Raw genomic sequence first — 25,779 nt, 5'->3', positions numbered from 1 at the left:
GAAGCCAATACCACCATCAGAATTGCTTCTAGATCTGAAGGTTTCACCGCGAGAAACCGTCTCACACACAGCCTCACTGCGGATCCACCAAACTCGTCGTTGAGTGTTAATTTCATGAATAAACAAATTTTCGTGACACTGTTACACTTAATCTAACTGTTAATTTGAGTTTGAAGGGATGTTAGAGATAATTAGGATTTATCTAGCATAATTTTCTATATTAGATACATTTGATTATTATATTAATTCTATATATCTCTCTCAATATTGAGCATATATTTCCTTCGATTGTGCATATCTTGATCGAATCATGAAGCATGTAAACAGGTTGACGTAATCTTTGCTATGGAACATCGAATCACACCAGAATTATTCTCTTCTACCTTAGTATTATCAATTTTTTAGCCGTGTACAAACATTGAAAAATCAATTGCGCAAGTCAAGTGATCTTTTAAAAAAAAAAAAAAAATTACGTGTGATTTAGTATCAAGACTAAAAAACTAGGACATCTATAATCTTCCTTTTGCCTCATTCGATTTGCGTACTGAGCATATTTTCTATCCCAACACTTTTCACTTTATCCCTAAGATACGTATACGTTGGTATACCTTACTATATATAAGAAATTAAGAACTGCACGTGGACATTATGGCTTGCGTCCTCTTGCCTTCTCTGAGGGCTAGAGTGGAACTGAATATCTGATCTAGTGGCCGTTGCTCGGGCATCATCATCATCATCATCGTTACTCATTGAAAAGTTCAAACCCTAGCATAACCATCCCACGACATTATCTCAGCACTGGTATAACCCACACGCGCGCATGCTCCATCCCGTTCCACGACCATGGAGACCAGATCGGCCAAGAGAAGAAGGCTCTCGCTTCTCCAGGACGGAACTGGAGACCACGATGCCTCCTTAGGTCCGCCAACTCGTCATGGTCGTCACATCGGCGATCTTCCTGACGATGTTCTTCGCTACATATTCACGTTCTTGCCCATCAAGTCCATCGCGAGGACGAGCCTCGTGTCGAAACGTTGGGCTGCTCTCTGGCGCTCCTTGCCCGATCTTGACTTCACGACCATTGAGTCATCCGACCGAGGCATCTCCGCCCTCGAGAAGCTCATCATGTCCAATGGCCCGAACCTTGAGTTCCCTCAAGGGTTCCTGAAGTTCCTCTACATGGTCGACCCCGAGCAGGATTTCATCAGGCAGGTGCTGAAACACCGCAGCCAATCGCCGCAGCCCGGGGATGGCTTGAGGCTCCTCCGGTTCTGTGCATACCTGAGCTTCACACGCCTGAACAACCTGATGCGTGATGCCTTCAGGCACAAGGTGAAAGCGCTCGACATCGAGGTGGCAACCAAGGACTACTTCAATCTGCCAAAGCGCGTCGCGACAAGCGAGCACCTGCAGGACTTCAGGTTCGTGTCACGGTTCCCGGGATTCCGGTTGCCACCACTGTCGACGATGAAGAATGGTTTCCGGTCCCTGCGGAAGTTGCACCTCTCGGGGGTGATCCTACATAACCAACCCTTTCTCATGGATTTGTTTACGGAGTCCTCATTCCCGGCGCTCCGGAAGTTGAGCCTTTCAAAGTGTTTCGGATTGGAGAAGATCAGCATCAAGTGTGGGGCTTTAGAGATTGTAGTCGTAAAGAATTGTTCCAAGATGAATTTCTTGGAAGTTCGCGGTCTGAAGTTGGAGAGATTAAGAGTGTCGGGTTGTTTTCCTAGAGGAAGGCATAAGAGCGTGTTGAACATCTGCGCACCTCGACTAGATGTTCTCGATTGGGAAGGCAGCGATGTTCCCGACCATTGTTGCTTGCATAACTCGAATCCCGCTATTAGGGTTTCCCTTGGTTTTTCGAGCATCAAGGTTGAGGACATTCATGGAAAGCCTGCCAAGAGTTTATTGAGATTCTTGTCCAGGATCTCTCATGCTCGGTCCTTGCGAATGGACTCGCTATCCATCAAGGTTTGTCCTCTCTCTGTGCATAGGCATTTCTCGAGTGTAAGGGTGTTGAGAAATTGATATCGTGCGGAAGCATGGTTATGTGTGTAAGTTGGTGTAGGGATGAACAAGGGACAATAAGGGATAGCTTTAGGAATATAGATCATGGGATAGTTTGATTACTGATTAGTTGATAGAATTGGTATTACAGTTGTTGGAGAAGATGTTGGTGGAGGAGAGCTACATGCTATGGTCTTTTAGTTTATGCTCCCCACACTTCTTGAGTACAAATGTGAGAGTGTCTTGCCTATTTATACTAGTCCTAAGTTGGTGGAGGAAGTAATGAACTTTCTACTTATGAACGGATTGAATTATAATCAAATTGCTTTGGGTCGTTTCCTTACTCTGAGTTATTGATTAAAGAACGAATATCGAGACAACCCTTCCCTTACCGGTCTTCTGCCTAATGGCTTTACATCGAGTCCATTCTGTTAGGTTCTTGCATCCCGAGTCCTCCTCCTCTCGGCATTTTGACCGATGTGATGGGGAGAACCGTGAGAGGGAAGTGGCTTAGCTTGAAGTACTTATCTAGGATGGGCATAAAAATTACTTCCCATATTTAGTAATTCCCGAACTCTTTCTTATGTTCTCTTTGGCCCTCTTAGGGAACTATCTATATCCCTACTAGAGATTATTATCACTGTTAGCCTTACCATTTACTTCCTCTGGCTCGCTCCTATGGAACTAACCTAACCCTAAGGGCTGTCCAGCTATAAAACATATCATTGTAACAAATTGAATATGAAAAAGGTAATACGAAAGACATGACTATGTAGAGATTCAATTAATCGAGATTTAGAAGCGTAAATTTCACCTAGACCGTCAATAAGTTTGGCCAGAGCATTTATAACACGACCCAAACAAGCTTCACTCACCAGATCTCGAGCAATTTTTCCTGTTGCTTTTACGGAACTTCCCTATTGTATCATCAAACCTTAAATGTTTCCTAAACTAATCATTACATTGCAAGCTGATTTTTCATTGGAGAATTCTAGAGTGGTGGCTTGGATGAGAACTCTTCAACTTGCTGCTTGCTTTCCACGTAGTTCTAGGTTTCTCTATATTGGACTAGAGATCGCCAATTTTCAAAACTCCCCCATGATCCCTTGCAACCTTTTCCCACAAAACTTGCAGTCGCCTTCGAATTAACACACCTTTTTTCCAACGATGTCCCATATTTGGCCATCAAAATGCTCCTAGTTGTACTTGTTCCCATCGAATATAGAGATGGGTAATTTTTGTCAAGCACATTTACAGTTAGAGTGTTTTTTTCATGCGGCGATGTTGGCCTTTGTTTTAGTTTTGGCTCGGGCTAGGGTTCTGGCTCTCGTAGGCTCCAGCTCTGGCTTTTGCTTTGACTCCGGCTCCGTCTGTGGCTTTGTTGGCTCTAGCTCTAGCTCGGGCTCGGGTCCTAGCTTTATTTTTCGTTGAGAATGGTGAGGACAAACGCCCAAAACCATTCAGACCTTCCTGGCTCTAATAAAATGTGAAGAAATTGATATTGCGCAGAAGCAAGGTTTCGGTATTGATGATAGTTTTTGGGTTAGTGATGTGCAAGTGTATATGTGTTTATGGTATAGTTGATGTAGGAATGAACAAGGGACAAGGTGGGAGGAATACAGATCATGGGACAGTTTGATTAGTTGATAGAATTGGTATTACAGAAGTTGGAGGAGTTGTTGGTGGAGGAGCTACATGCTATGGTCTTTTAGTTTATGCTGCCCACACTTCCTTAGTACAAATGAGAGAGCGTCTTACCTATTCACACTAGTCCTAAGTCGGTGTGGAGGAAGTCTCCACACTTTTCTAAATGTTTCCTAACCTAATCATTACATTGCAAGCTGATTTTTAACTAGAGATTTTCAGAGTGGCGGCTTGGATGAGAACTCTGGAGCCTCTCTTCTACTTGCTGCTTGCTTTGACACGTAGTTCTAGGTTCCTCTAGTTTGGACTCGACCAAGTCAGGGGATAGAAGTTCATAGGGTGATGAGATGGACAACGTTGTCTTTAATTAGAGTCCATTATTTGTTTCATCAACTACTAGTATGTGATTCACACGGGGTTTTAATGCATTTTATGATGTTGCGGTGAACACGCAACTGTTCCAGATTCTAGGAAACATGGACGGCTTGGAGGCTCTGCGGCCATTCAAGAACCTTGCACATTTGGAGCTTTCTACCTTTACCGGCAGAGCCTATATCCCACCGCTAGTTTCTCTGTTCATGAATGCTCCATTCGCGGAATGTCTCCATATCAAGTTGGCTCCGGACCACAACATGCGCAAGAATGTCGGTACCATTTGTCCGCACCTGATGATTAATGATTGCTCCTGCAGTGTTGGACTTTCTGCGGAATGTTTGGCCTACGATGATCATATAGTTCTTCGACTAAACTCTGTAATTTAACCCCTCTTTTTCAGCAATTGAATGGAAACTTGGCACACTTGTGGGATGTGTGTGTCTCCGAGGAAGAGAAGCAGTGGGAAATCCGCAGTAAATCCATGGGATCCTTTCTTGATCACCTGAAGGTTGTGAAGGTAACGGGGCTTTTGGACTCCGAGGAGGAAGCGAGCCTCGCGAAGTTCCTGCTCAGGCATGGGAAGTCCTTGAACAATATGATCCTGTGCTTAGAGGCTGGCAAGGTCAAAGATTCTACTCTCAAGCAGAAAATCAGATCCCGAATCGTGGAATTCTCCGACGCGGCTTCTAATGCTAAAGTTTCCTTTTGTTAGGTGTCCTTATGGATTGTTTCCGGTTCACTTGGTCCCTTCTATATATCAGATGACTCGTGCAAAGTTCGCTTTAGAATGTCCTATTTTCGAGTGACGGAAGACATATGAATCAAAGAAGCCTAGCGATCCAGAAAATTGCAAGAGACCCTTTGAGCTCTCTTATCGGGCAATCAAAACCAAGTGCCACAAGGTCTATAGTTCATCTTGCGAGGGAAGGTCGTAGCCATACATGTCCTGTTAAAGCTTCATAATCTTCTTATGAGAAATTAGACATTTGGCATGGGAAGTTATGGTGAGGTCCCAATGCAAGTCTTTTGCCCGAATTGAGTCTGATTCGTAGTCTTGTCAAGCAGCAGCTGTTCGCCTACGGCTTCGTTTAGAACCAACTGCTCCATGTTAGTGCATATAAAGATGAATCTGATCTGGGAAAAGGGAAAGCAAATGATTCACAAGATTTTGCCATTTATGCAGAATTGTCTCCACACTCAGGCCCCTGCTGGCATTTTTCACCGAGAAGCAGCGACAGGAGTTTTCAATCTACTTCTAATTCCTAAACGTGAACAAGAGAGAGAGAGCGCATGCGCTTTTACCTTGATGGCTATCGGCATATCCGATCATGAACTCTTCTCATGTCGAATTTTAATGTTTGCAGTTAATTTGTGTATATTAGTATGGTGTATTAAAACAAGCAACTCATTCACAAAAATGTTCTATGCAGCTTTTCAAGGGAACGGTCATACACTAAAATGGAACATATCGATCTTTGACAGCTAACAGTAGCGTCTCGGTGACAACTATAGTGGGGTTGATTTTGAGTTTGATAAGATGACGGTATTCCAAAAGGAAATTGATTTTACAACTCAATTGCAGCAGAAGAAACTTACTCTTGGGAATGAAAAATACAAGAAAACAAAGGAAAGAATCAGCTCCGGTGATCAAGAAGCCGATTCGGGATGTTAGTATTGTACACTGTTTAGGCCGAGGAGGAACATCAGCAATCAACAGAGAGTGAACCGTCTTTGCCGGAGGAGAAAGGAATATCACAGGGCACAATTTGAGGCATTCCTAATCAAACAAATGCCTGATGGGTAAAGCTTTTGACAACTAAGATGTGGAATAGAGATTCGACGAAGATCCAAATGCTAACGTCCTTGTTCCAGAGTAGTCGACAACACCGAGCTCAACTCTGGTTTGCTGGAAGAAGAAGCTGTCGTAGAAACGCCTATCTTAACTGCAAAAGCCGGTTTTTTTGGAACTGGAAGAGTCCCAGTTTCACTACCGAGCATGAATACTGCATTTGACATCGTGGGACGGTCGCTCGGGTCTTCTTGCACGCATAAAAGCGCGACATTTATGCACTTTAAAACTTGATCTCTGTTGTAAGTTTCGTGCAACACTTGATCCATCAAGTCCAATGCTTTATCGTCATTCCATAAATTCCAAGCCTGCACAATCGAAGTTTCAGCACGTTCAGGGAAAAGGACTACAGGAAGTGGATAAAATGAAAAAGAGGGACAGCAAATGGACTGTAATCACATGCGTGAGAAGGCTCATTGTTCCTTCGGACCGATAGAAGCCTGTGTTACGTATCCCGCTAACAATCTCCAGCACGACGACACCAAAGCTAAAAACATCGGACTTGAATGAGAAAAATCCGTCCAAAGCATACTCCGGAGACATGTAGCCACTGCATTAGAGCATAATAAGTGAATTTAGCCACGGTCAGAGCACACGGCAGCTATTAATGGCATGCGCACGTGCAAAATCTTACTATGTGCCAATCACCCTTTGCGTGCTTGCTTCAGTTTGTTTTGCCTCAAATATCCGTGCCAGACCGAAGTCGGAGATTTTGGGAGTCATCTCCTCATCGAGCAAAACGTTGCTTGTCTTGAGATCTCTGTGAATGATTCGCAGCCGAGAATCTTGATGAAGATAGAGCATTCCTCGTGCAATTCCCAAGATAATCTCAAATCGTGTGTCCCAGGTCAGCAACCAACACCTTGTTCGATCTAGCAAGGTTTTGATTTTAATTTGTGTGACGAGCATTCTATTAATCTGACTCTGTAGGACTAACATACAGGAATAAGGACAAGAAATAAGGTTCTTACCAAATATGAATGAATCTAAGCTTTTGTTGGGCATGTACTCATATAGTAACATCTTTTCATCTCCTTTGACGCAATATCCTACTAATCTGACAAGATTTCGATGCTGAAGTTTGGCAATCAAGATGACTTCGTTCTTAAATTCCTCCAAGCCCTGTCCTGATCCACTCCATAGCCTCTTCACTGCAATTTCCTGACCTCCTGGAAAAGTAGCCTGAAACAAACTTAAGGAACGGGTTACTTCATTGTGGTGACCTCGTTGAGAGCCCCAGATGGTAGAAGAAGAAACCATTTTATCTACCTTGTAAACAGGCCCGAACCCGCCTTTACCAAGTTTGTTCTCATCTGAGAAGTTATTCGTCGCTTGCAGAATAATTTCTAAATCGAAAAATGGCACGTCTATGCCTTTCTTATCATCCTCATCAAACTGGCGTGACTCCATCCACATTTTGATCCTTTTCTCGCTGTCGTATAGACGAAAGTCAGGATTTTCCTGAGTGCTTTCCCTGCTCCCTGAAGTGCCAGCTCTAGTTACTAATTGTTTGCTATCTTATTATCTTATGTCTAATAATGACACAAAAAAGGTAATATGTATTTCATTTGTGATTACCTTGGTTACTACCATGCTGCCTTCTCATGTAATAGAAGCCCCCCAATACAAGGATGAAAATTGCGGCACCGGCAGGAGCAAATATATATGCAGGTTTCACTTTCTGTCTTTTCTGCAATGATCCTTCAAAGTTATTACCTGCAGATAGACAAGGAAAGAGAAAGCTTAGTTGGTGCATTTCCAGGACTATGTCATTACATTGCGAGCGTACACCATACTTGGGATGGTGACTGTAAAGGCTGATACTATCGACTCTTTCACATGGTCAACCTCGAGACGATCAATAGCTATATCCGTTCTGGTTTCAAGATCTTCTGGCTCACCTAGTATAAATTCCAGATTAAAGCTGAAGATATAGGTGTTCGCTGCATGGAATTTGTCAGTCTGCTTCCAGGATGAGCAAATCATCCTGGCAGTACTCTACATGATAGACCATGGAAGTAGGCAATATCGAATTGGCGGCATGACAGAATCTACTATCATGGTGACCTTTAAAACCAATTGGCTACTTTTAATTCTAATCTGTTGTTCATGAATACAGTAGTTAAAGTTGTGGGACTAAATTGGTGCCGCAAGTTCCACAGCTCCTGTTGGTAGATTCTATGAACGTCAACGTTGAACAATTATCAGCATCAATGCCATGCTCATTCACCTGCAGTTGAACTGTAATCATACATAATAGTCATGGCTGAAATTGGGATAGCATCATTTGCTTGCCATATGCAGGTGGACTAGAGTGAACAAAATAGGAGCTAAGTCACAGCACAAATCAGAAGGTAACAAAGACAATTGCGCTTGGAAAAGAAAAAGGTCAGGCCACAAGGAAATTTAACCTATGTCTGAAAGCGGCACACGGACATAGAGGTTGCGACCATCCTGGGCAAACTCCTGTATATGGTCGAGATCTTCCGACCAAGTATAGCATGACGTATTGCCGCTCCCTGTCCCTTGGCGCTGATCCTCAGTGAATGAGTAAGCCTGGCAATAGCGGTCGTCGAGGCACTCTTGCTTGCATTGCTCCTCACTGTCTACCCTGAACTGATTGTCCGGTTTCCCAGCCTTCATCATCTTCAGATTCAAGAAAGTATCGCTCTTCCTGCCTATCGGCGACTTCCTGAGGCATCCCCCAGGATGCTGCTCGAACCCTGGCAAGCACCTGCACATGGTCTGGTTGCCATTCTTATCGTTGCAGCTCTGGAACTTGCCGCACGCAGTGAACACACTGCACCGGCTCATCGGCTCAGACCTGAACGGCTTTGACTCGTTTACCTGCCTGAAGTACTGAATATGGCCATCGAAGTTCATGACCAACCGGGTGCTTGTGTAGTCGTAGTTTGTTTTATTTGGGACGGCCGAACCTGGACTAATCCCTTTTGGCGGCGAAGTAGCCGCCATGGTGGAATTGGAGAGTAAGGAAGAAATGAGAGCGGCCATCTCATCAGCTTGTATGAACTTGCCGTAGACTCCACTCTTCCAGTAAGGAGAAGTGTTCTGCATCACTTCATACTGGGTGGGATCGCCTTCTTGATCCCTCTGGAAGGTGAAAATGCCCTTTTTCGGGTCATCCTGGCTTGCCCAAGAAATCAAGTTGAAGTTATCGGTCATTCGCATTCCAGGAAGGAAGGTGTTGGTCGGGTTATCGAAACTCTGCCACAGAATGCTCTCGCTTCCGTCGCCTTCCATCACCACTAGATTCCCTGTATCAAGAAGCTTCGCAAACCGAGTTGAAGAGGAACCGCTGGCATGGGTCAACTGCATCCGTTGTCCTTCGTTCCACAGCTGCAGGTTGCCGTCCACGAGGCGGAGCGACCCCGTGCGGCCAATGGGCGGGTCGTCCCGTCTGGCGACCCAGACGACGATCTGAGGGTCCGACCTGTACCATATCCCGATGTACCACCTTATGGAGTCGGAGCTCCCTTTCAGAGAGAAGAAGCCGAGCTCGAAACGCTCACCGGCGGACACGAGAGTGGTTCCTCCGGGGTACAGGATTGTGCCTTCTGTAATGTTGTCTGTGTCTCTGCTCGAGCAAAACGGAAGGAACATCACGGACAAGAAGAGCAAGCAAGAGAAGTTAATGGAGCGTCTCATGGTAATAATTGGAGTTCTCGATGTGGCGACGAGGTTAGCGTCTCTTCGATTATGGGTCGCCATTGCTAGACCATTCTCACTGCGATAACACATGATCTTCTTCGTCATCATACATCGGAAGATTATCTGGGTTGTCTTTGTTTTTTCCTCATTTTTCAGGAATAATATCACTTTTTGTTGTGGTTGATGAATTTGTTGAAATCATTTTCGTCGCTTTTGCCAATCGGAAAAAAATAATTTCCACACACGGAACGTTGACTAAGTCTGAGAAGAAATACCAAAGTCATCTCATAATTGAGGTACGATGGCCCTTACGGTCCTTTTCTCTCCTTCCGTCGTGCTCCACTGTTGGCGAATAAGGGCGTGAATGATAACCATTCTGTTTCAGAAATAGATTTCTGACTAGAAAAAGTTTTTTCTATTTCTGTTTCTGGATGAGTTTCTGAGCAAAAAAACGTGTTTGATAACGATATAAAATTTCTACTTCTGAAAAATGTGTCGGCCGGCCGACGGCGGGAGGTAGCCGTGGAGACCGACGGCGACCGGCGGCCGGCCACCGGCGGTGGGCGGCGACCGGTTGGCGGCGGGTATTTGAGAAAAAATGAGATTTCTATTTTTGTTTCTCGGAAAAGTAGAAAATTTTTGTTTCTCATTTCTTCTTCAAATCTATTTCTGAAACAACTTTTTCTTTCGTAAATAGAAAAATAGAATTGCGTTACCAAACGAATTTCTGTTCCAGAAATAGGTTTGAAACATAAATTCTGTTTCTGGATGGATTTCATGCACCTCCTAACCGACCTCCACGAAGTTATGGGTAAGGATGTTATGCCGGGGCGGGCAGATAATCCTTTTAGAAAGGTAACCTTTTTCGTGAAATATGGTGAAATATAACGCTGAAACTAATTAAGATTTTGCAAATTAAGTCGATGCGAAAAATTTCAGAAAAAATAACGAGGAACGATAAAGGACACCAAATTTTACGTGATTCGATCCGAATATCGGTACCTATATTCACGAAAAAAGTCAGCAAAAATAATCTATTATAATCGGAGAATCGCTCTTACAATCGCTCAATACATTTGTGTTTCCCGCATCTAAAATTACACTCATCCTTTCATCACTTCCCGACCCAAGCTCCACATCGCAATATCTATCATTTGAGCAACCGCCACAATGCCACTGTGGAAGCCAGTTGCGCGCCACCATCGCCGAACCAGTCGACACTACCATGCCGCCGTTGTCGTCCTCTCCACCTTTGGCTCCACCTCCACCTCTACTGCTCTTGCCGTTGGCCGAGCGGCGGCTCTCTCTTTCCTCTCCTCATCCCTACTCTCGTGCGCCACTCGCCACTGATGGGGCCGGTAAGAGGCCCCCAGAAATAGACCTTTGTCGAAAATTACAACGACTCCTCCACCAAGCACGCGAACGAAGAGAGAGGGATTTTATTTGTGGTTGTCAAGATGTACTCGGCTTTTTGCCTCCAAATCTAGGGTTGTCACTATGAAATGATTTCCTCTTGAACGGAGGTAACCGCGTTTGTTTTACGGAATACTTCACGTTTTATAGAGAATGTTTTACAATGAATCATTTTTTTATATATATTTTCTCTTGTTTGCTGATTAACTTGTATTTCAAAGGTATGTATGAAAGTAGCTTTCCCCATATACAGTAGATCATTGACCGCTAACAATCCAAATATGAATATTCAATTTCTTCATCAAAAGACGAAGCAGCTTAAAAGAATAAAAGATCGGTAGATTTTACAACGAAAAACAGTGGAGCGTAAACTTTTTCGTATGAGCACCTACCTAAGTAGCACCGACATAATACGACACGTCGACACTTAATTTTTCAAAAAATAGAGAATTTTGACAAGTTGTATGCTAAATGTATATTTTCGTATATACATAAAAAAATTATTATATATATAAATATGTTAGAGGTAAGTTTCTTTTTCTTCTTCTATTAGAAATTCACGATTAATTTTTTTTTTTTCTAACTAGGTATATTAATTTTTATGTGGCTGGATATATGACTTAAGTGTGTATATTTTTGACAAATCAACATTTCTTCTAAATTTTTTTTCTTTCCTTTTTTGTCCCTTTCTTCTTTCTTTTGCTGGTAGCGGCCACCGACCATGGCTTGGTGAGCTGGCCTCGCCTAGGCAAGGGTCGCCCTCGCGCGCCACAAGCGAGGCTCAGCGTCCACTTTAGCAAATTGCGACTAAAATTAACCATTTGGACTTAATTGGCAAACGTGAAAACGTTTATTATTCAATTGGCAAAATACAAAGATCTAGGACCGAATTAATAAAAGTGCAATAGATTTAGAAATTTTTAGACAATTCCTCTCGACAGGCTGGTCGCTATAAAGGCCAGGCGTGGTCGGAATTTGGAATTCCGCAACCTTTTGGCGGTACCTTAAAAGTATCAGGTCGCTCGAGCCTTACACGTTAGCGCGGTCCTCAAGGCCGCGATGGAGCAGGGGGAGCAGGAGTAGGAAGAAGACGTTGACTAAGCAACTGCCCCTTGGTGCCCACTAGGGAATAAAGAGCAAATGACGCGTCCAGCCTTTTTAGCGCGTTAGTTTCCACATTAAATGGCCATTCAGGAGGATTAAATAAATAAAAAGTATAAACAAATAAAAGACAAGAAGGTCCCGACAAAAGCAACTCCGTGCATGTCGAAATTGATCCGTGCATGTCGAAATGGCGTGTTTGAATACTAGACTCGAGTGTTGCTGGCATATCTAGAGCGCCGATCACATATCGATCTCATGTCGGAGAGTGTCAAAAAGTATTGGGAAAGTGTCGGAGTATCGAAAAACGTCGGACACGACACAAAGGCCCCTAAGAGTATCGGTGCTTTACGGGCGTCTACATGGATGAGAAAAGCTATTTTTATTGGATGATGGGGAAAATGATTTACTCTCTCTAGGAAAGAGAAATCGTTTTTCTCAATTTTTTTTTTTGTCTGAGTTTTCATTTATCGTAAATGGTTTTTCGTTAATTTATCCCTTTTCAATAACCAAACACATGCAAAAGACGAGAAAGAAATCTCAAGAAACTTTTTACAACTCAACAAACACACCCTTGATGTTTATCTCCCACATTCTTTGAGCATGTCTGATGAAATAGGATAGAGTTAACATAACTGTCTAACATAATATAATTAGCTGTAAACCAGACACTAATCTTAATCACCGGATTTAATAGAGACTTTAGATTAGAGGCCTGAAAGTGCAATTAACCATAACCCACGTGATCAGTTGGACGTTCGTTCTTTAATCTGACCGAAGGAAAAGGATATCGAGCAGTTTGTCCTTCCTCTCTAGCCGTATAATGAGACTACTTCAGAGAGTATCCATTAACCTAACAAGTTCCTCAGAAGATCTCCATGATCTAAGCTAAAGATGTTTTGTACTATATAGCATATGTCGCCGACATCGCCTTTAGCGATTGCGATGCCCGCATTCTGATTCCGAGTTCACCCAACTAAGAAGGCGGAATAGGTTATTCAGAGGCATGGTGGTGGAGGTGAAGTCCTCCGACGGCCGGTGAAAGAATACTAAAAGATCATAAATCGATTTATTTATCTAGATTGCCATAGTTAACTAAGTTCGTTGAGCAGGTTAAAGTGTAGATCCTCTTGATTTAGAGACCAGGAAAGCTCACTCGATATATCAAATTTCAGTAAAATAATAAAAAAAGTCATAAACCTATTATGATTATGTCATTTTAGTCCTAAATCTCTTTTTTTTTACCAATTGAGTCCTAAACTTTTTGCACATATGTCAATTTAATTCATCCGGCCATTTTTGGCTAGCCGACCCCGATGTGGACACTGGCTAGCATTGATGTGACAATAATAATAATTTTGTGATTTTTTATGCTTTTTTTTTTATTTCTTTTTCTTTTTCTTTTTCTTTACTTTTTTCCCGTTAGACTTTAGGGCTTAGGGCCAGTGAGAGGGTTGAGATGCCCTCACCAAATTTGGGTAGGCAAGGGCATCGCAGCCCTCGACGTTGCCAAATCTAGCCGGGTGAGGGCGCCGGCCCTAAACCCTAAAATCTAAGGGGAAAAATGAAAAGGAAAAGAAAATAGAAAAAATAAAAGACTAAAAATATTATTTGAATATTATTAAAAATTATCTAAGTCAGCGCCTACATCTATATCGGTGTTGGTCAATCAAAATGGGCACAAATGCAAAAGGTTTAGAATTGAATTGATATGGTTATAATAAGTTTAAGACTTTTTTGATAATTTTGTCTATCCATTTCAAATCCACATTTAACCATACGTTTAATTAAGCATGTGAGATGAGTTTCTTAATGTGATGGGAAAAGAAAAGTAAACTTAGTGTCCACTTGTTTGAAGGAAAATTGTTTTCAAAAAATTATTTTTCAATATTTTCGATGTTTAGATGACTGAAAACTAATTGATTATAGAAAACATTTTACATAGACTGAAAATAATAAGTTTAAATTAGAGAAAAACGATTTCCTCTTTTAGTTAGAATGAAATCACTTTTCCTAAAACTACTAAATAAACGAAAACTAATCATTCTTTTGAAAATGACTTTTATTGATTATATTTTCTTTATCATAAAATTTTCAATGGGATGCGTTTATTTTACGAAAAATTAATGATTTAAATAATATTTTTCTAATTCACCGTTTAGAAAAAAAAGGTTTGGACATAAATTATTATCGATGATGCAAAATTTTTTTAATTGACTAATCGTTTCGAATGATATAAATAGTCATTTTAAGAAAATATTTTATCATTCCTTTTAATGAAATAAACGTAACGCTAATGTTAAGTCAAAGGATTGATTTGAATATTTTTGTCCAATTTACCAGGTTGTTGCCTCTGAACCCCACTTCCAAAATCCGTGCATGTTAGACTTTTCAAAGCACAAAAAGCCAGGGAATGACATTACTATTCAAAGGGAATGATTTTAGGGCGTTCAATCATTGCATGCTTTCGACCAAAAAAAAATAAAAAATCACTGCATCCTAGTGCTAGGGGTCAACAGTCGTCGTCGGTTAAGTTTCCTTAAAGCATAAACTGAGTCCGTTGAAATGCACGTGAATTATGTTAAAACAAATTATATATTAAAAAATTAGTATAATACGAAGCAATAATTATATATTTTAATTTATGCATAACTAATTGGGTTAATCTTTTCAATGAGTATATATTCAACTAGATATATTGATGAATTTGAACGTAGGCTCTTTTTCAACAGTCTTCTCATGTGAAGGAATCTAACCAATGCTATTTTTGGGGCGACCTGTCAAAACCGGAGATTCGACGTATAAAATTGCTTAGAAAGTCTTTGGGCAAAGACTTTGAGGGAACAAAGATGTCGACTGTGCTTTTGTTCGCATAGGCCTTGTCAATTTTTCATTTTTGACCAAATTGTCATTTGCCTTATTCCGATGTTGATCCCGTTCCATCGTTCTCTTCTATCTTCCTAGCATAACATGGACCTCAAAAATTGTTTGGATGAATATATCCAGTCAAGTCTCATTAGAAAGGTTTCTTTTTATTTGAAAGTGGTTACATGACAAACATCGCATATCTTTCATCATGTTGTCCGGGAATTGAGCACGTCAAAGCTGGGCCTGACTGACTGATTCAACTTGTTAAGGTAAGGACGTTCTGAGTTGAAAACTTTTTAACCCCTGTTTTTCTCTCTAAATATGTATTTATCATACTTAATCATTAGGCAAAAAGACTAGAATAAGCGTGAGGGAGGAAGTGTTAGAATATTGAATAATAAATCATGCTTTTATCTAATAATTTAAATTTTTAGAACAGTTAGTGGTGATCTTACAACATCTCCTATGATTGCCTAACCAAATATAATCTCGCATGGCAAGTCACCGACGACGTGCCAAACTTTTTGGTCCCAAACAAAAGGAAGGACTGCATAATCAGGCCCAACCTAACTCCGAAGTGGGCTTCACATCGTTAACACAAAAGCCCGTGATGATTCCACGAAGCCCAAAAGCACCACCCCCGAGTCTCTTTCAATCTAGGCTTCCCCGCCAAAACGGAAGTGCAAACTCTCTCTCTCTCTCTCTCTCTCTCTCTCTCTCTTCTCTCTCTGTGGGCGCGCGCACGGTGCTTGTGCGTCGACGCCATGGAGAGAGGTCTGATCTCGGTGGATCGGTGGGCGGAAGGGAGCCAAGCGTACTTCCTGACCCACCTGCACGCCGACCACACGCAGGGCCTGACCTCCGCCTGGTCCAGGGGCCCTCTCTTCTGCTCCCGCCTCTCCGCCAAGCTCCTCCCCTTCAAATTCCCCGGCTTCGACCTCTCTCTCCTCCGCGTCCTCGACGTCGGCGTCTGGCACTCCCTCTCTCTCCTCTCCCCTTCCTCCGCCTCTGAAACCCTCGTCAGCATCATGCCCCTCGACGCCCACCACTGCCCCGGTAACGCACTGGAAGTCATTGCTCCTCACCTGCTTGCTTTAATTCCTGAACGGGGTCGTCGAGGATCGACTGATTGGTTGGTTGATTTTTGAATTGCCCTTTCGAGAGGGTTGGCAGTTTTGGTTGATCTGTTCATTTTCGGTAGGTGCGGTCACGTACTTGTTTAGTGGCGACTTTGGGAGCTTGCTTTATACCGGTGATTTCCGCTGGGAGACGACGAGCGAGAAGGCGAACAGGTCACGGGACATGCTCGTTAAGGCTCTTAATGGAAGCAGAGTGAACACTCTGTATCTGGATAATACCTATTGCAATCCTTCCTATTCTTTTCCTTCTCGTAGAGATGCTGCTCAACAGGTGCTCTGGCTTTGTTCTTATAAAGATTTCCGTATCTTTCGCTTGTTTCTTGGAATGCTGTCTGCATTGAATTGCAATAAGCATGTGTAGCTGCCCTCTTTGTTTCCAGCCTGTACATGTCATTGCTTGGTTAACATGCTTTACATCACTGCCCCATCCGGTTGCCACCACTGTCGACGATGAAGAATGGTTTCCTGTCCCTGCGGAAGTTGCACCTCTCAGGGGTGATCCCATATAACCAACCCTTTCTCATGGATTTGTTCACGGAGTCCTCATTCCCGGCGCTCCGGAAGTTGAGCCTTTCAAAGTGTTTCGGATTGGAGAAGATCAGCATCAAGTGTGGGGCTTTAGAGATTGTGGTCGTAAAGAATTGTTCCAAGATGAATTTCTTGGAAGTTCGCGGTCTGAAGTTGGAGAGATTACGAGTGTCGGGTTGTTTTCCTAGAGGAAGGCATAAGAGCGTGTTGAACATCTGCGCACCTCGACTAGATGTTCTCAATTGGGAAGGCAGCGATGTTCCCAACCATTGTTGCTTGCATAACTTGAATCCCGCTATTAGGGTTTCCCTTGGTTTTTCGAGCATCAAGGTTGAGGACATTCATGGAAAGCCTGCCGAGAGTTTATTGAGATTCTTGTCCAGGATCTCTCATGCTCGGTCCTTGCGAATGGACTCGCTATCCATCAAGGTTTGTCCTCTCTCTGTGCATAGGCATTTCTCGAGTGTAAGGGTGTTGAGAAATTGAGATCGTGCGGAAGCATGGTTTATGTGTGTAAGTTGGTGTAGGGATGAACAAGGGACAATAAGGGATAGTTTTAGGAATATAGATCATGGGATAGTTTGATTACTGATTAGTTGATAGAATTGGCATTACAGTAGTTGGAGAAGATGTTGGTGGAGGAGCTACATGCTACGGTCTTTTAGTTTATGCTCCCCACACTTCCTTAGTACAAATGTGTGAGTGTCTTGCCTATTTATACTAGTCCTAAGTTGGTGGAGGAAGTAATGAACTTTCTACTTATGATCGGATTGAATTATAGTCAGATTGCTTTGGATCGTTTCCTTACTCTGAGTTACTGATTAAAGAACGAATATCAAGACAACCCTTCCCTTGCTAGTCTACTGCCTGATGGCTTTATATCGAGTCCATTCCGTCAGGTTCTCGCATCCTGAGTCCTCCTCCTCTGGGCATTTTGACCGATGTGATGGGGAGAACCGCGGGAGGGAAGTGGCTTAGCTTGAAGTACTTATCTAGGACGGGCATAAAAATTACTTCCCATATTTAGTAATTCCTGAACTCTTTCTTATGTTCTCTTTGGCCCTCTTAGGGAACTATCTATATCCCTACTAGAGACTATTATCACCGTTAGCCTTACCATTTACTTCCTCCGGCTCGCTCCTATGGAACTAACCTAACCCTAAGGGCTGTCTAGCTATAAAACATATCATTGTAACAAATTGAATATGAAAAAGGTTATACGAAAGACATGAATTTAGAGAGATTCAATTAATCGAGATTCAGAAGCGTAAATTTCACCTAGACCGTCAATAAGTTTGGCCAGAGCATTTATAACACGACCCAAATAAGCTTCACTCACCAGTATCCGAGCAATTCTTCTTGTTGCTTTTACATAACTTCCATGTTGTATCATCAAACCTTAAATGTTTCCTAAACTAATCATTACACATTGCAAGCTGATTTTTTATTGGAGAATTCTAGAGTGGTGGCTTGGATGAGAACTCTTCAACTTGCTGCTTGCTTTCCACGTAGTTCTAGGTTTCTCTATATTGGACTAGAGATCACCAATTTTCAAAACTCCCCCATGATCCATTTTCGCAATATTCCGAACATGTCTCCGCACCTAGAAATTCTTCTTGTAATTCGTCCCATGCCTTTTTCAGACTTCGTTCCATGATCCTTTGCAACCTTTTCCCACAAAACTTGCACTCGCCTTCGAATTAACATACCTTTTTTCCAACGATGTCCCATATTTGGCCATCAAAATGCTCCTAGTTGTACTTGTTCCCATCGAATATAGAGATGGGTAACTTTTGTCAAGCACATTTACGGTTGAGTGTTTTTTTCATGCGGCGATGTTGGCCTTTGTTTTAGTTTTGGCTTGGGCTCGGGTTCTGGCTCTCGTAGGCTCCAGCTCTGGCTTTTGCTTTGACTCCGGCTCCGTCTTTGGCTTTGTTGGCTCTAGCTCAGGCTCGGGTTCTAGCTTTATTTTTAGTTGAGAATGGTGAGGACAAACGCCCAAAACCATTCAGACGTTCCTGGCTCTAATAAAATGTGAAGAAATTGATATTGCGCAGAAGCAAGGTTTTGGTATTGATGATAGTTTTTGGGTTAGTGATGTGGAAGTGTATATGTGTTTATGGTATAGTTGATGTAGGAATGAACAAGGGACAAGGTGGGATGGTTTTAGGAATACAGATCATGGGACAGTTTGATTAGTTGATAGAATTGGTATTACAGAAGTTGGAGGAGTTGTTGGTGGAGGAGCTACATGCTATGGTCTTTTAGTTTATGCTGCCCACACACTTCCTTAGTACAAATGAGAGAGTGTCTTACCTATTCATACTAGTCCTGAGTCGGTGTGGAGGAAGTCTCCACACTTTTCTAAATGTTTCCTAACCTAATCATTACATTGCAAGCTGATTTTTAACTAGAGAATTTCAGAATGGCGGCCTGGATGAGAACTCTGGAGCCTCTCTTCAACTTGCTGCTTGCTTTGACACGTAGTTCTGGGTTCCTCGAGTTTGGACTCGACCAAGTCAGGGGATAGAAGTTCATAGGATGATGAGATGGACAACGTTGTCTTTGATTAGAGTCCATTATTTGTTTCATCGACCACTAATATGTGATTTACACAGGGTTTTAATGCATTTTATGATGTTGCGGTGCACACGCAACTGTTCCAGATTCTCGGAAACATGGACGGCTTGGAGGCTCTGCAGCCATTCAAGAACCTTGCACATTTGGAGCTTTCTACCTTTACCGGCAGAGCCTATATCCCACCGCTAGTTTCTCTGTTCATGAATGCTCCATTCGCGGAATGTCTCCATATCAAGTTGGCTCCGGACCACAACATGCGCAAGAATGTCGGTACCATTTGTCCGCACCTGATGATTAATGATTGCTTCTTCAGTGTTGGACTTTCTGCGGAATGTTTGGCCTACGATGATCATATAGTTCTTCGACTAAACTCTGTAATTTAACCCCTCTTTTTCAGCAATTGAATGGAAACTTGGCACACTTGTGGGATGTGTCTGTCTCCGAGGAAGAGAAGCAGTGGGAAATCTGCAGTAAATCCATGGGATCCTTTCTTGATCACCTGAAGGTTGTGAAGGTAACGGGGGTTTTGGACTGCGAGGAGGAAGCGAGCCTCGCGAAGTTCCTGCTCAGGCATGGGAAGTCCTTGAACAATATGATCCTGCGCTTAGAGGCTGGCAAGGTCAAAGATTCGACTCTCAAGTGGAAAATCAGATCCCGAATCGTGGAATTCTCCGACGCGGCTTCTAATGCTAAAGTTTCCTTTTGTTAGGTGTCCCTATGGATTGTTTCCGGTTCACTTGGTCCCTTCTGTATATCAGATGACTCGTGCAAAGTTCGCTTTAGAATGCCCTATTTTCGAGTGACAGAAGACATATGAATCAAAGAAGCCTAGCGATCCAGAAAATTGCAAGAGACCCTTTGAGCTCTCTTATCGGGCAATCAAAACCAAGTGCCATAAGGTCTATAGTTCATCTTGCGAGGGAAAGTCGTAGCCATACATGTCCTGTTAAAGCTTCATAATCTTCTTATGAGAAATCAGACATTTGGCATGGGAAGTTATGGTGAGGTCCCAATGCAAGTCTTTCGCCCGAATTGAGTCTGATTCATAGTCTTGTCAGGGAGCAGCTGGTCGCCTCCGGCTTCATTTAGAACCAACTGCTCCATGTTAGTGCATATAAAGATGAATCTGATCCGGGAAAAGGGAAAGCAAATGATTGGCAAGATTTTGCCATTTATGCAGAATTGTCTCCATACTCAGGCCCCTGCTGGTATTTTTCACCGAGAAGCAGCGGTAGGAGCTTTCGATCTACTTCTAGTTCCTAAACGTGAACAAGAGACAGAGAGAGCACATGTGCTTTTACCTTGATAGCTATCGGCATATCTGATCATGAACTCTTCTTTTCCAAGTGTCATATCCGATCATGAACTCTTCTCATGTCGAATTTTAATGTTTGCAGTTAATTTGTGTTTATTAGTATGGTGTATTAAAACAAACAAGTCATTCATAAAAATGTTCTATGCAGCTTTTCAAGGGAACGGACATACACTAAAATGGAATATACCGATCTTTGACAGCTAACAGTAGCGTCTCGGTGACAACTATAGTGGGGTTGATTTCGAGTTTGATAAGATGACGGTATTCCAAAAGGAAATTGATTTTACAACTCAATTGCAGCAGAAGAAACTTATTCTTGGGAATGAAAAATACAAGAAAACAAAGGAAAGAATCAGCTCCGGTGATCAAGAAGCCGATTCGGGATGTTAGTATTGTACACTGTTTAGGCCGAGGAGGAACATCAGCAATCAACAGAGAGTGAACCGTCTTTGCCGGAGGAGAAAGGAATATCACAGGGCACAATTTGAGGCATTCCTAATCAAACAAATGCCTGATGGGTAAAGCTTTTGACAACTAAGATGTGGAATAGAGATTCGACGAAGATCCAAATGCTAACGTCCTTGTTCCAGAGTAGTCGACAACACCGAGCTCAACTCTGGTTTGCTGGAAGAAGAAGCTGTCGTAGAAACGCCTATCTTAACTGCAAAAGCCGGTTTTTTTGGAACTGGAAGAGTCACAGTTTCACTACCGAGCATGAATACTGCATTTGACATCGTGGGACGGTCGCTCGGGTCTTCTTGCACGCATAAAAGCGCGACATTTATGCACTTTAAAACTTGATCTCTGTTGTAAGTTTCGTGCAACACTTGATCCATCAAGTCCAATGCTTTATTGTCATTCCATAAATTCCAAGCCTGCACAATCGAAGTTTCAGCACGTTCAGGGAAAAGGACTACAGGAAGTGGATAAAATGAAAAAGAGGGACAGCAAATGGAATGTAATCACATGCGTGAGAAGGCTCATTGTTCCTTCGGACCGATAGAAGCCTGTGTTACGTATCCCGCTAACAATCTCCAGCACGACGACACCAAAGCTAAAAACATCGGACTTGAATGAGAAAAATCCGTCCAAAGCATACTCCGGAGACATGTATCCACTGCATTAGAGCATAATAAGTGAATTTAGCCACGGTCGGAGCACGCTGCAGCTATTAATGGCGTGCGCATGTGCAAAATCTTACTATGTGCCAATCACCCTTTGCGTGCTTGCTTCAGTTTGTTTTGCCTCAAATATCCGTGCCAGACCGAAGTCGGAGATTTTGGGAGTCATCTCCTCATCGAGCAAAACGTTGCTTGTCTTGAGATCTCTGTGAATGATTCGCAGCCGAGAATCTTGATGAAGATAGAGCATTCCTCGTGCAATTCCCAAGATAATCTCAAATCGTGTGTCCCAGGTCAGCAACCCACACCTTCTTCGATCTAGCAAGGTTTTGATTTTAATTTGTGTGACGAGCATTCTATTAATCTGACTCTGTAAGACTAACATACAGGAATAAGGACAAGAAATAAGGTTCCTACCAAATATGAATGAATCTAAGCTTTTGTTGGGCATGTACTCATATAGTAACATCTTTTCATCTCCTTTGACGCAATATCCTACTAATCTGACGAGATTTCGATGTTGAAGTTTGGCAATCAAGATGACTTCGTTCTTAAATTCCTCCAAGCCCTGTCCTGATCCACTCCATAGCCTCTTCACTGCAATTTCCTGACCTCCTGGAAAAGTAGCCTGAAACAAACTTAAGGAACGGGTTACTTCATTGTGGTGACCTCGTTGAGAGCCCCAGATGGTAGAAGAAGAAACCATTTTATTTACCTTGTAAACAGGCCCGAACCCGCCTTTACCAAGTTTGTTCTCATCCGAGAAGTTATTCGTTGCTTGCAGAATAATTTCTAAATCGAAAAATGGCACGTCTATGCCTTTCTTATCATCCTCGTCAAACTGGCGTGACTCCATCCACATTTTGATCCGTTTCTCGCTGTCGTATAGACGAAAGTCAGGATTTTCCTGAGTGCTTTCCCTGCTCCCTGAAGTGCCAGCTCTAGTTACTAATTGTTTGCTATCTTATTATCTTATGTCTAATAATGACAGAAAAAAGGTAACATGTATTTCATTTGTGATTACCTTGGTTACTACCATGCTGCCTTCTCATGTAATAGAAGCCACCGAATACAAGGATGAAAATTGTGACACCGGCAGGAGCAACTATAGATACAAGTTTCACTTTATGTCTTTTCTGCAATGATCCTTCACCTGCAGCCAGACAAGGAAAGAGCAAGCTTAGTTGGTGCATTTCCAGGACTGTGTCATTACATTGCAACGTACACCATACTTGGGATGGTGACTGTAAAGGCTGATACTATCGACTCTTTCACATGGTCAACCTCGAGACGATCAATAGCTATATCCGTTCTGGTTTCAAGCTCTTCTGGCTCACCTAGTATAAATTCCGGATTAAAGCTGAAGATATAGGTGTTTGCTGCATGGAATTTGTCAGTCTGCTTCCAGGATGAGCAAATCATCCTGGCAGTACTCTACATGATAGACCATGGAAGTAGGAAATATTGAATTGGCGGCATGACAGAATCTACTATCATGGTGACCTTTAAAACCAATTGGCTACTTTTAATTCTAATCTGTTGTTCATGAATACTGTAGCTAAAGTTGTGGGTCCATTCACAAGATCAACATTCTCACCCAGAGAACAATTGACGCCGAAAGAGCTCCAACTGAATCCTGAATCGCAGAGGCATCTGGTGCTTCCATCCGATGCATTCTTGCAAGTTGCGTGTGGCCAATCGCAGTCTTTGGACGAATTGCAGAGTGGCTCTTTCGGATTGCTCCACTCAATTTCCACTTCAATCGACCCGACACTCCCCAAAGGGTCTCCTGTGCTGAAGTCATTCTGTCCTCCACTACACCTGCCTCTCACACTAAATGCCACGGACTGGTTGAGCTGCTGATTGATTTCCACCAGACCGCTATTTGTGCAGCTGGATGCATCCTTCACTTGGATGGTAAATCTCCGAGCTTCTGGATTGATGTCAGTGACTCTGTAGCGACCACCTCCATGCATTTCGAAGTAAAGCTGGGTAGTATTGTTGTCACACCAAAATCCAGAGTACAGCGGATCGCCACAGCTCTGTCTCGTGCTCAAAGGGTAGGGGACTAAATTGGTGCCACAAGTTCCACAGCTCCTGTTAGTAGATTCTATGAAAGTCAACATTGAACAATTATCAGCATCAATGCCATGCTCATTCACCTGCAGTTGAACTGTAATCATACATAATAGTCATGGCTGAAATTGGGATAGCATCATTTGCTTGCCATATGTAGGTGGACTAGAGTGAACAAAATAGGAGCTAAGTCTCAGCACAAATCAGAAGGTAACAAAGACAATTGCTCTTGGAAAGGAAAAAGGTCAGGCCACAAGGAAATTTAACCTATGTCTGAAAGCGGCACACGGACATAGAGGTTGCCACCATCCTGGGCAAACTCCTGTATATTGTCAAGTTCGTCCGACCAAGTATAGCATGCCGTATTGCCCCTCCCTCTCCCTTGGTGCTGATCCTCAGTGAATGAGTAAGCCTGGCAATTGCAGTCTTCGAGGCACTTTTGCTTGCATTGCTCCTCGCTGTCTACCCTGATCTGATTGTCCTGTTTCCCAGCCTTCATCATCTTCAGATTCAAGAAAGTATCGCTCTTCCCGCATATCAGCGACTTCCTGAGACACGCCGGACGACGCAGGTCGAACCCCGGCAAGCACCTGCACATGGTCTCATTGCTATTCTTATCGTTGCAGCTCTGGAACTTGCCACACGCATTGAACACACTGCACCGGCTCGTCGGCTCGGACCAGACCGGCTTTGACTCGTTTACCCCCCTGAAGTACTGAATCTGGCCATCGTAGTTCATGACCAACCGGGTGCTTCCGCTGTAGGGGTTTATTCTTCTGCTGTAGGGGTCTATTTTTTTGAGGGCATACCTCGGACCAGTCCCGGTTGGCAGCGAAGTAGCGGTCATTGTGTAATTGGAGAGCAAGAAAGCGATGATATCGAACATCTCATCAGCTTGTATGAACTTGCCGTAGACTCCACTCTTCCAGTAAGGAGACAGGTTCCGCATCACTTCGTACTTGGTGGCGTCGCCTTCTTGAGCCCTCCGGAAGGTGAAATAGCCCTGTTTCGGGTCATCCTGGCTTGCCCAAGAAGTCAAGTTGAAGTCATCGGTCATTAGCATTCCAGGAAGAAAGGTGTCGGTCGGGTTATCGAAGCTCTGCCACAGAATGCTCTCGCTTCCGTCGCCTTCCATCAGCACTAGATTCCCTGTATCAAGAAGCTTCGCAAACCGAGTTGAAGAGGAACCCCCGACATCGGTCAACGGGATCGGTTGTCCTTCGTTCCACAGCTGCAGGTTGCCGTCCACGAGGCGGAACGACCCCGTGCGGCCAATGGGCGGGTCGTCCCGCCTGGCGACCCAGACGATGATCGGGGGGTGCGACCCGTGATACCATATCCCGATGTACCACCTTGTGGAGTTGGAGCTCCCTTTCGGAGAGAAGAAGCCGAGCTCGAAACGCTCACCGGCGGACACGAGAGTGGTTCCTCCGGGGTACAGGATTGTGCCTTCTGTAATGTTGTCTGTGTCTCTGCTCGAGCAAAACGGAAGGAACATCACGGACAAGAAGAGCAAGCACGTGAAGTTAATGGAGCGTCTCATGGTAATAATTGGAGTTCTCGATGTGGCGACGAGGCTGGTGTCTCTTTGATTATGGGTCGCCATTGCTGGACTGGACCATTCACTGCGATAACACCTGATCTTCTTCATCATCGTACATCGGAAGATCATCTGGATTGTCTTTGTTTTTTTCCTCATTTTTCAGGAATAATATCCCTTTTTGTTGTGTTTGATGAGTTGTTGAAATGATTTTCGTCGCTTTTGCCAATCGGAGAAAAATAATTTCCACACCCAGAACGTTGACTAAGTCTGAAAAGAAATGGTGAAAATACCACGGTCATAATTGAGGTACGATGGTCCTTACCGTCCTTTTCTCTCCTTCCGTCGTGCTCCACTCTTGGCGAAAAATAGACCTCCACCAGGTCATGGATAATGCTGTTATGCCGGGGCGGGCAGACAATCCTTTTAGAAAGGTGACAATTTTTAGTGAAATATGTTGAAATATAATGTTGAAGCTAATCATGATCTTATAAATTAAATCGATGTGAAAAATTCAGAAAAAATAACGGTGGACGATAAAAGACACCGGA

The 25,779-nt window shown here is 43.1% G+C and overlaps 3 protein-coding genes across 3 annotated transcripts; 1 reads left to right on the top strand and 2 right to left on the bottom strand.

The window, feature by feature from the left end:
- Positions 1-681: 681 nt before the first annotated feature.
- Positions 682-4,795, top strand: LOC115752337 (putative F-box/FBD/LRR-repeat protein At4g03220). Its single transcript, XM_048271431.1, has 3 exons — positions 682-1,974; positions 4,119-4,298; positions 4,430-4,795. The coding sequence occupies exons 1-3, from the start codon at positions 844-846 to the stop codon at positions 4,739-4,741; spliced, it is 1,623 nt and encodes a 540-aa protein (XP_048127388.1). The 5' UTR covers positions 682-843; the 3' UTR covers positions 4,742-4,795.
- Positions 4,796-5,533: 738 nt separating this feature from the next.
- Positions 5,534-25,387, bottom strand: LOC115730647 (G-type lectin S-receptor-like serine/threonine-protein kinase At4g03230). Its single transcript, XM_048271421.1, has 8 exons — positions 23,956-25,387; positions 23,210-23,722; positions 7,457-7,594; positions 7,148-7,359; positions 6,850-7,060; positions 6,513-6,750; positions 6,278-6,428; positions 5,534-6,186 (listed from the first exon to the last, which is right to left on the bottom strand). Exons 1-8 carry the CDS (start codon positions 25,385-25,387, stop codon positions 5,884-5,886), a joined length of 3,198 nt encoding a protein of 1,065 aa, XP_048127378.1. The 3' UTR covers positions 5,534-5,883.
- LOC125312651 (G-type lectin S-receptor-like serine/threonine-protein kinase At4g03230) lies at positions 20,603-23,266 on the bottom strand. The gene is made up of 7 exons (XM_048271450.1): positions 23,202-23,266; positions 22,637-22,765; positions 22,328-22,539; positions 22,030-22,240; positions 21,693-21,930; positions 21,458-21,608; positions 20,603-21,366 (listed from the first exon to the last, which is right to left on the bottom strand). The coding sequence occupies exons 2-7, from the start codon at positions 22,662-22,664 to the stop codon at positions 21,064-21,066; spliced, it is 1,143 nt and encodes a 380-aa protein (XP_048127407.1). The 5' UTR covers positions 22,665-22,765; positions 23,202-23,266; the 3' UTR covers positions 20,603-21,063.
- Positions 25,388-25,779: the final 392 nt, after the last annotated feature.

This window comes from Rhodamnia argentea, chromosome 10 (genome assembly GCF_020921035.1).
Source record: "Rhodamnia argentea isolate NSW1041297 chromosome 10, ASM2092103v1, whole genome shotgun sequence".
NCBI lineage: Eukaryota > Viridiplantae > Streptophyta > Magnoliopsida > Myrtales > Myrtaceae > Rhodamnia > Rhodamnia argentea.
Note: the sequence above shows the minus strand (reverse complement) of the source record. Positions and strands in the feature narration are given on the sequence as shown.

What these genes read in the sequence shown, in the direction of transcription:
- LOC115752337 (XM_048271431.1), top strand. Translation starts at nt 844, where the DNA reads ATGGAGACCAGATCGGCCAAGAGAAGAAGGCTCTCGCTTCTCCAGGAC. An exon ending in TGGACTCGCTATCCATCAAG is followed by an intron (nt 1,975 to 4,118) that starts GTTTGTCCTCTC and finishes CAACTGTTCCAG; the next exon opens with ATTCTAGGAAACATGGACGG. An exon ending in ACCACAACATGCGCAAGAAT is followed by an intron (nt 4,299 to 4,429) that starts GTCGGTACCATT and finishes CCTCTTTTTCAG; the next exon opens with CAATTGAATGGAAACTTGGC.
- LOC125312651 (XM_048271450.1), bottom strand. Translation starts at nt 22,664, where the DNA reads ATGAGAAGGCAGCATGGTAGTAACCAAG. An exon ending in CAAAGGGTGATTGGCACATA is followed by an intron (nt 21,609 to 21,692) that starts GTAAGATTTTGC and finishes GCTCTAATGCAG; the next exon opens with TGGATACATGTCTCCGGAGT. An exon ending in CAATGAGCCTTCTCACGCAT is followed by an intron (nt 21,367 to 21,457) that starts GTGATTACATTC and finishes TCGATTGTGCAG; the next exon opens with GCTTGGAATTTATGGAATGA.
- LOC115730647 (XM_048271421.1), bottom strand. Translation starts at nt 25,387, where the DNA reads ATGAGGAAAAAAACAAAGACAATCCAGATGATCTTCCGATGTACGATG. An exon ending in TGTGCCGCTTTCAGACATAG is followed by an intron (nt 23,723 to 23,955) that starts GTTAAATTTCCT and finishes TGACTTTCATAG; the next exon opens with AATCTACTAACAGGAGCTGT. An exon ending in CTTAGATTCATTCATATTTG is followed by an intron (nt 6,751 to 6,849) that starts GTAAGAACCTTA and finishes AAACCTTGCTAG; the next exon opens with ATCGAACAAGGTGTTGGTTG.